The following is a 7,723-nucleotide window of genomic DNA, read 5'->3' on the forward strand; positions in this document are numbered from 1 at the left end:
ACCCCACCCCACCCCACATCTCACATCTCTCCCTCACCACCGTGCAAGAGAGTAACAGAACCACTCACATGGAATGCCCAGAACAGGCACATCTACAGAGACAGAGCAGACGAGTGTTTGCCTGGGGCTGGGAGGGCTGGGTGCATGGGACTGGCTGATGGTGACTAAAGGGTGTGGGGTGATGAAATTGTTCTAAAATCGAAGTGGTGCTGGTTGCAGAGCTCTATGGACACAACAACATCACTGCACACTTTAAATGGCTGAATGGTATGGGATGTGAGTCGGGGGCAAGAGGAATCCCCGATAACAATGTCTGTGGGGATTCTGGCCATCACTATCCGCCCAGGTCACAGCCGGTGTCCATGAAGGGACATCGCCAGCCAGTAGGACAAGCTAGCCATCGCTGGAATAAGTGCCATTGATAAGCTACAGTCACGTCAGTGAGGGCCGGACACGTCACGTCAAAGTCACAGCACATCAGCACACAGTGAATGGACAACACAACGACACGAACAAAGTGTCATGACCAGCATGTCAAATGCCAGGGACTCGACTCAGACCACGCGCCCAGCATATCCACGGGGTGTCACTAGGCTCTCGGCGTCTGGCTCTACGCTGAGTGTCATCACGCACTGAGCGTCACCCTATGTGGAAGGTACCCGGGTCCAGGGCCAGGAGGAGTGGCCACTGGTGAGCCTGCCTGTCTCTGCTCAGGGTGCCGCCTCCCTGTGCCCAGCAAAGCCTCCAATTCAGCGGGACCCAGAGCCCTGAGGGAGGGGGCAGCAGCGGGCTCCCAGAGCCTGGCCCCACCACCAAAATCCTCCCCTTCCCCAGCCACCAAGCAGCCCAGGCCTATGGGTCTGGGGCCGGAAGAAATCAGGCTGAGTGCCCCCCTGGGAGCCAATCCCAGGCAGGCTGGGCCTCTGTGGGTCCTGCAAACAGGGCCGATGCCACAGCATGCCCCCGGCGTCAGCCAACGTGGTCAGGGTGGCAGGGATGCTGTCGGTGACCAAGGTGCTCTTCCCCTGGTGCAGGCGGCCCCGACGCCAGCTCCCTCCCTCTCCTCACCCAGAGCAGACCTCACCTTGTAGATGTCGAAGCCGATGGCCAGGTTTTCGCCCTTGCCGTCCCGACGGGTGGACTGCTTAGGCCGCTGCTGGATGGAGATCAGCACTTCATCTTCTGCCTTCTTGACATCAAAGATGTACTGCGGGCACGGCGAGGAGGGGAGACACCGGTGAGGCCAGGCTGGTCATGGGCTCGCCGGCTCCCGGAAGCTCAGCCCACAGCCAGGCTCAGCTGTGTGAGCGTGGGCAAGTCACATCACCTCTCTGAGCCTCAGTCCCTCACCTGCAAGATGGGCCTAGAGTGCCTACAGTGCATGAGGGGTGGAGGACTTGATGAGATCACGCATGCTCAGTGCGGAGACGCATGCAGTTGGTGCTCAATAAAGGCACACCTTTGATCCCAGGTTTCAGCACCAAAAAACCAACCAACAAACAAACAAAAGACACACCAAGCACGAGGACTAAGCAGTTGGAGGGGCATGACAGAGGAGGCTGCAGGGGAGAGGTGCCTGTGGAGGAGCGGCCTGGCCAAGCTCCCCCACTGTGTGTTTGGAAATAAGGGGTTTGAGCTCCGGTTCAGCCTCTAAATGTCCCTGTAACTCTGGACAAGACCCTCATCCTCAGAGCCTCTCCCTCGGTTCTGCCAGCTGTGGGTCAGATTGCGAGGTTGGGGTCTACACGACCACCCAGACACGCCATCCAGCCCCCACTGTAGGGATGCGTGTGCTGAGGCCACGGGCGGGGGCGGGGCGCACTGACTACCGAGCTGATGCAGGCGTCCCTGGCACTTGCTCACCTGTGGGTTCTGGAAGAAGGTGTCCTTGTGGTTGATGCAGCCCCCACTGCGGTTCTGCCACGGGTCCTCGTGCCGCGTCCAGGCCCCGCGCAGCCGGGCCTCCTCCCAGGTCTTGTGGATGCTCAGGTAAGACGTGTTGAGCAGGCGGCACTTGATGATGTCGGTGAAGTATTGGCACACGTCCTGGAAGGTCATCCTGGCGTGGCGAGGGGCTGAGTCAGGCAGGTCCCCCATCCGGCCCACCCTCTGCTCGCCCTGCCTGCTCTGCACCGCGACTCACACAACAGTGAGCATGGACATGGCATCACACAGACCCTTCACGTCTCTTTTGGCCTCAGTTTCCCGATTTGTAACTTGGGACTGGATCGAACAACAGCTGCCACCTCACAGAGCTAGTGTAGGAATTGACTAAGGCAACAAAAGCACGTTGTACAACTCCTGGCAGACAGAGGCAATTGCAAAGGCTGGCCGTTACAGTTATTAATAGGATCAATCACTAATGTGGACAGCTCTACAGTTCATAAAGCATGTTCCCATCCATTATCTTCCACGGCTGTTGTGGGGCCTGAACCTGAATTAACTGGCGGCAGGAACCCCTTGGTAAGCGTGCTGCTGTGGCCAGGACGTTGCCATGGTCACTGGGTGCTGCACACACCTCCAGGAGCCTGGGTGGGGGAGGGGAAGTGCCCATCCCCCTTCAAGTAGGCACAAATGAGAACATGCACAGGTAGGCACCATATGTGAACATGTATGAGAAAGGCCTTAGAAAGAAACCCCTTACACTAATGAGGAGTTTCTATTACCATGTTTTAACTCAACTGAGCCCTGAGCCAGACTGGGCAGTGGATCTCATCCATAGGCACTCAGACCAGGGGACCTGGGGGGCCTCCTGCAGGGGCTCCCCTAACACCAGCAGGAGGGGTCCTCACTGGGGTACCACGGTCACTCCATCTACCTCTGGGCCTGCCTGGGGCCCTCACAGCTTCCACTACACACAGGCTGCCCAGGTCCCCTCCAGGAAGTGGCTGAGTCTCTGAGTCAAAGGTCCTGTTGAAGAGTGACGCTAAGTTTGGCACACAGTCAGGACTAAATCCAGGCTGAAGGATGCAGAGGTGAGTGAGTGCAGGATGGGTGGATGCAGGCTGTGTGGATGCAGGATGGGTGGATGCAGGATGAGTGGATGCAGGATGGATGAATACAGGATGAGTGGATGCAGGGTGTGTGGATGCAGGATGAATGGATGCAGGATGGGTGGATGCAGGATGATGGATGCAGGGTGGATGGATGCAGGATGGGTGGATGCAGGATGATGGATGCAGGGTGGATGGATGCAGGATGGGTGGATGCAGGATGATGGATGCAGGATGGATGGATGCAGGATGGGTGGATGCAGGATGGGGGGATGCAGGAGGGTGGATGCAGGATGGTGGATGCAGGATGGGTGGATGCAGGATGGGTGGATGCAGGATGGTGGATGCAGGATGGTGGATGCAGGATGATGGATGCAGGATGGGTGGATGCAGGATGGGTGGATACAGGATGAATGAGTGCAGGATTCATTGGACTCTAAGTGATGCTGCAACCATCTTCCCAGCCCACCCCCACCCCCGTGCCTCCCTAAACTTACTCTTCCAAAAATCTAAGTGCACTCTTGCCTCTGGGACGGGTCTCTCTCCCTGACCAACAATGGCTCCTCTGCTCGCTGAGTCTCAGCTTAGGGGGCAGCTCCTGAGTGGATGCAGGCTGGGTGGATGCAGGATGGGGGATGCAGGATGAGTGGATGCAGGATGAATGAGTGCAGGAATCATTGGACTCTAAGTGATGCTGCAGCCATCTTCCCAGCCCTCCCCCACCCCCGTGCCTCTCTAAACTTACTCTTCCAAAAATCTAAGTGCACTCTTGCCTCTGGGACTGGTCTCTCTCCCTGACCAACAACAGCTCCTCTGCTCGCCGAGTCTCAGCTTAGGAGGCAGCCCCCTCGCTGTGAGGCCTCTCTTCTTCCCTATACGCTCTGGGCAGGCAGGCTGCCAGTGTGCCCCTGCCCTCTGGCCGGTCCCCCACCTACTGGCCTCCTGGTCGAGTTGCTGAGGGCCTCAGCCTGGTGCCCCAGCAGCCTAGGGGCCCTGAGGTGGGGGTCTCTCTCCCTGACCAACAATGGCTCCTCTGCTCGCTGAGTCTCAGCTTAGGGGGCAGCTCCTCCCTGGGAGGCCTCTCTTCTTCCCTATCCGCTCTGGGCAAGCAGGCTGCCAGCATGTCCCTGCCCTCTGGCCGGTCCCCCACCTACTGGCCACAGCCTGGTGCCCCAGCAGCCTAGGGGCCCTGAGGTGGTGGAGGGCACTGAGGAGATGACAGGGCTGCCCAACTCACCTCACAGAGCAGGAAACAGGCCCAGAGGGACGGCGTGACTTGTCCAAGGCCACACGGCAGGTGGAGGGTGTGGCATTTGCTAGAGCCCTGGCTCCTACCTCCCTCGGAGTCCCTGCCCAGCACACGGGAGGTCCTCCCTCAGCCCCAAACCTCCACCCGGGGCAAGAGCACACTCACCAGAACTCGCCATCATCCTGCACAGTCACACCCATCTTCTCCCGCTCACTCTTGCTCACCTTCCGCCACTCCTCTGAGCTGGGGTGCGAGCACAGGGGCGGGAAACAGGAGAGGGTAAGTGGAGGGACCCCACCAGGGCCCCCCGGCAAGGGCAAGGAGGACGAGGGATGTGGGCACCAGGCCTCCATCAGGGTGGGTGTGGGTGGGCACCTGGGGTGTGCCCAGCCCCCCTCTAAGACGCCTGTCTGCCCACTTCCACAGATAACCGTGGGCAGGGCCTGGAGGTCAGGGAGCAGAGCTGCAGGCTGGGGGGGGGGGGGGCAAGACCCTCAATGGAGGGGCTCCTTTACTGGGGGCCTGGTCTCTGTTCACCAAGCACAGAGCGGTCACCCCCATCCTCACCCCCGGTGGCCTCCCTCCCTGCTTTCCTCCCCCCTCACTGGCCAGATTGGTCTCTACGTCCCCACCCCCAGGCCTTTGCGCATGCTGAATCCACCCCCAGGTGCCCACTCTGAAGTAGTCTCCTAAGGCCATCTAACTCCCAGATCCTTCAAGACCCAGCCCTGGACCAGCCTCCTCCAGGAAGCCCACCTGTCCTCGCCCAAGCCCTCACACCAAACCACCCCACCACCGCCCGTGGTCCGCCCCAGGCCTCACGTGTCGCTCCACGGCCCGTTCCACTCTCGCTCGCCCCAGGGGTTGCGCAGGCGGATCATGTCCAGCTTCTCGGACTTGAAAAAGGCCAGCAGGCCGTGGCCCAGGCGCACCTTGCGCACGTCGGTGATGGCATAGGCGTGGCCTTTCACCAGGCCGCAGGCCAGGCGGACCTCCATGTCTGCCGCTGTCACCGCCTGCGGAGGAGGGTGAGGGTGAGGTGGCTCAGGGAGGCAGGGCCCTGTCAGGCTGCAGGTGGAGCCAGGGGCCCAGCGCCCCCTACAGAACGGGGAGAGAATGGCAGCCCCACACCCCTGGGTCAGCCAAACCTGGATTCAAATTCTGCCTTCACTGAGTCCCAGCTTTCCCAATGAAGCATGAGCAGTCAATGGAATGAGACGAAGCGCCCAGGCCTGTGCCAGCAGGCAGCTGGGTCCCTCCCCTCCCCCAGTCACCTCATCGTTTGTGATGCCCCAAATTCTGACTGAGGGACCTCAGATGTATAGACACCATTCGTCCCAATATGAGAGGGCCAGGAAAGAGGGTGCTGGTCAAACAGTGTGGGCAAGGTATTTCATAGTGTAGGGGGCGGGGGCAGGCGGCTTGGGCTGCCCAGCACTGGGGAGGGGCTTGCACCCGCCAACTGCTCCCTTCCCCCATGGGGCGGAGGGTCTGGACTGATGAACCAACCTGGGCAGGGGCTCTGCCTGGGACACCACAGCCACCTCCCACCCGACTAGAGTCGATAAAGGGGAGGGGCCCCCTCTGGGGTCTGGCTCGGTGTTCTCACCTTGATGGAGGCACTGATGAGGCCTCCCCGGCTGTGCACCTTCAGCATGCGCTCAAAGAGTGCGTTCCTCTTGGCCTCATCATTGGCAAAGTCACCCTCGGTGAGGTCGATGGGCTCAGAAACGCCACCTGTGAAGTCCACCAGCGCATCCGCCGTGTTGCCTCCATCCAGGGCCTGGTAACAGCCCGCCAGCCTGGGGAGCAACGTGGAAAGAATTCCCAGCTCAGGCTCCCCAGCCACTCTAAACCCTTCACACTACAGGGGAGATTATGAGACTCAGAGAGGTCAAGCAAACTGCTCCGGTCACACAGCAGCCACAGCAGAGCCAACATGTGTCCCACTGAGCCACACCACCTTATCACTCAAGTGCCCCTTAGACTTAGCAGCCCCTCTTCAGAAATTAGCTGTCCAGAAGTCTATCGATTCTTTTCAAAAGCGTTAAAAGCTCATGTGTCTTTTGACACATCGATTCTGGATGAGTAACATTATTTGTAATAATGTAAAACGAGAAATCACCCAAATGGTCTAACAACAGGGATTTGGTTTTAAAAACTAACGCTGCACCTCTACTCTGGAGCAGTCAGCAGCCACTGAACGAAAGACTACGAAGAGCTCCTGTGGCCGGGAAATGCTATTTGAAAAAACAGTGCAGCCGGGTTCCGATGATGTTTCTGTGCATTCATTTAAAAACGATTGAGCATCTACTATATGCATCCTACCAGGTGCTAGGACACAGCGGTGGCCCTCCTGCCCCAGGCCTGCCATTGTCCTGCAGAGGCCTGGGCAGGTCACTATGCCCCAACAGCTTAGCAAACCCTTGCTCATGCCCGGGCTGGGGACCCAGGGTCTGGCACAGAGCAGGAGGAGGTAGGCAGCAAAGACAGAATGAATGGATGGACAGTCAGTTAGGTAGAAGGATGGATGGACAAGAGGGAGGCTGGTGAGCAGGGAAGGTTCCACAGCCGGCCCAGACTCAGAGACCACATCCCCAACAAGGCCTCCAGGGAGGATCTTAGGGGAAGAACCACCGACCCGAATGTGGGTGCTGGCTCTGCCCCGGCCACTGGCAGGAAACCATCCTGGACCTGTCTTCTCTGGTGTAAGTGGGAGTAACTATTCCTCCCGATGTGGGTTGGTTGTGGGGACTTGACAACCAGGTACCCAGAGGGCCTTCAGTCCAGGCCTCCGCCTCACCCAGCATAGACTCAGCTGGCTGTGCCCTGGGTGCCTGGGCTCTGAGCATGCTGTGTGACTTTGCACCAGCCCCTGCCCTCTCTGTGCCGGGAGCCCTGGCTAAAGGAACCCATGTGGAGCCCAGCAGCAGTGCCACCCCGGCCTGGCCACCTGCCCTCCTGCCCCTGCCGGCACCTACTTGGCATAGGCCTTCTCCACCAGGGCACACCAGAACTCGTTTGGGGAGTTGGAGTGGCAGTAGATGAGCTGGTTGTTGACGGTGGGCAGCCGGTCGTCGATGACCACATCCACCCACTCCCCAAAGCGCCAGAAATGGAAGTGGAAGATGCCCGCGTAGGCATCAGGCTTCTCGGGGTCCCACTCCTGCTCCTTCCAGTCTGGGATGACCTGGAGCGGGGAGACATGATGGGGACACACTGAGGTCACATCTGGCTTCCTGAGGAAATGGGGGGGGGCAGGCTTCCAGATGGGAAGGAATACTGGGTTCGATGCCCATTCTGCCATGAACAATGTGGGACTTGGGCAAATCCTTCCCTTTCTCTGCAGTGGTTGGAGGCTCCCTTAGTCTCCTTCCAGCTGTCATTCTAAGATCCTATGAGCTTTCCCTCCCATCCTCGTGCCTCCATCTGCTCCTCCCCACCCTCCCCCAGAAGCATATATCCACCCCAGTCCCTACCT

The 7,723-nt window shown here is 59.3% G+C and overlaps 1 protein-coding gene across 1 annotated transcript in view; it reads right to left on the bottom strand.

The window, feature by feature from the left end:
• CAPN5 (calpain 5) overlaps window positions 1-7,723 on the bottom strand; it is a 34,351-nt gene that overhangs the window by 4,686 nt on the left and 21,942 nt on the right. Inside the window, exons 6-11 of the mRNA XM_014540363.1 lie at window positions 7,224-7,606; window positions 5,852-6,044; window positions 5,065-5,258; window positions 4,408-4,485; window positions 1,864-2,059; window positions 1,085-1,207 (exon numbers count right to left, since the gene is read on the bottom strand). Of these exons, the coding sequence (XP_014395849.1) occupies window positions 1,085-1,207; window positions 1,864-2,059; window positions 4,408-4,485; window positions 5,065-5,258; window positions 5,852-6,044; window positions 7,224-7,606 (1,167 nt within the window). The remainder of the gene's footprint in view (window positions 1-1,084; window positions 1,208-1,863; window positions 2,060-4,407; window positions 4,486-5,064; window positions 5,259-5,851; window positions 6,045-7,223; window positions 7,607-7,723) is intronic.

This window comes from Myotis brandtii, unplaced genomic scaffold, assembly GCF_000412655.1.
Source record: "Myotis brandtii unplaced genomic scaffold, ASM41265v1 scaffold244, whole genome shotgun sequence".
NCBI classification, from domain to species: domain Eukaryota; kingdom Metazoa; phylum Chordata; class Mammalia; order Chiroptera; family Vespertilionidae; genus Myotis; species Myotis brandtii.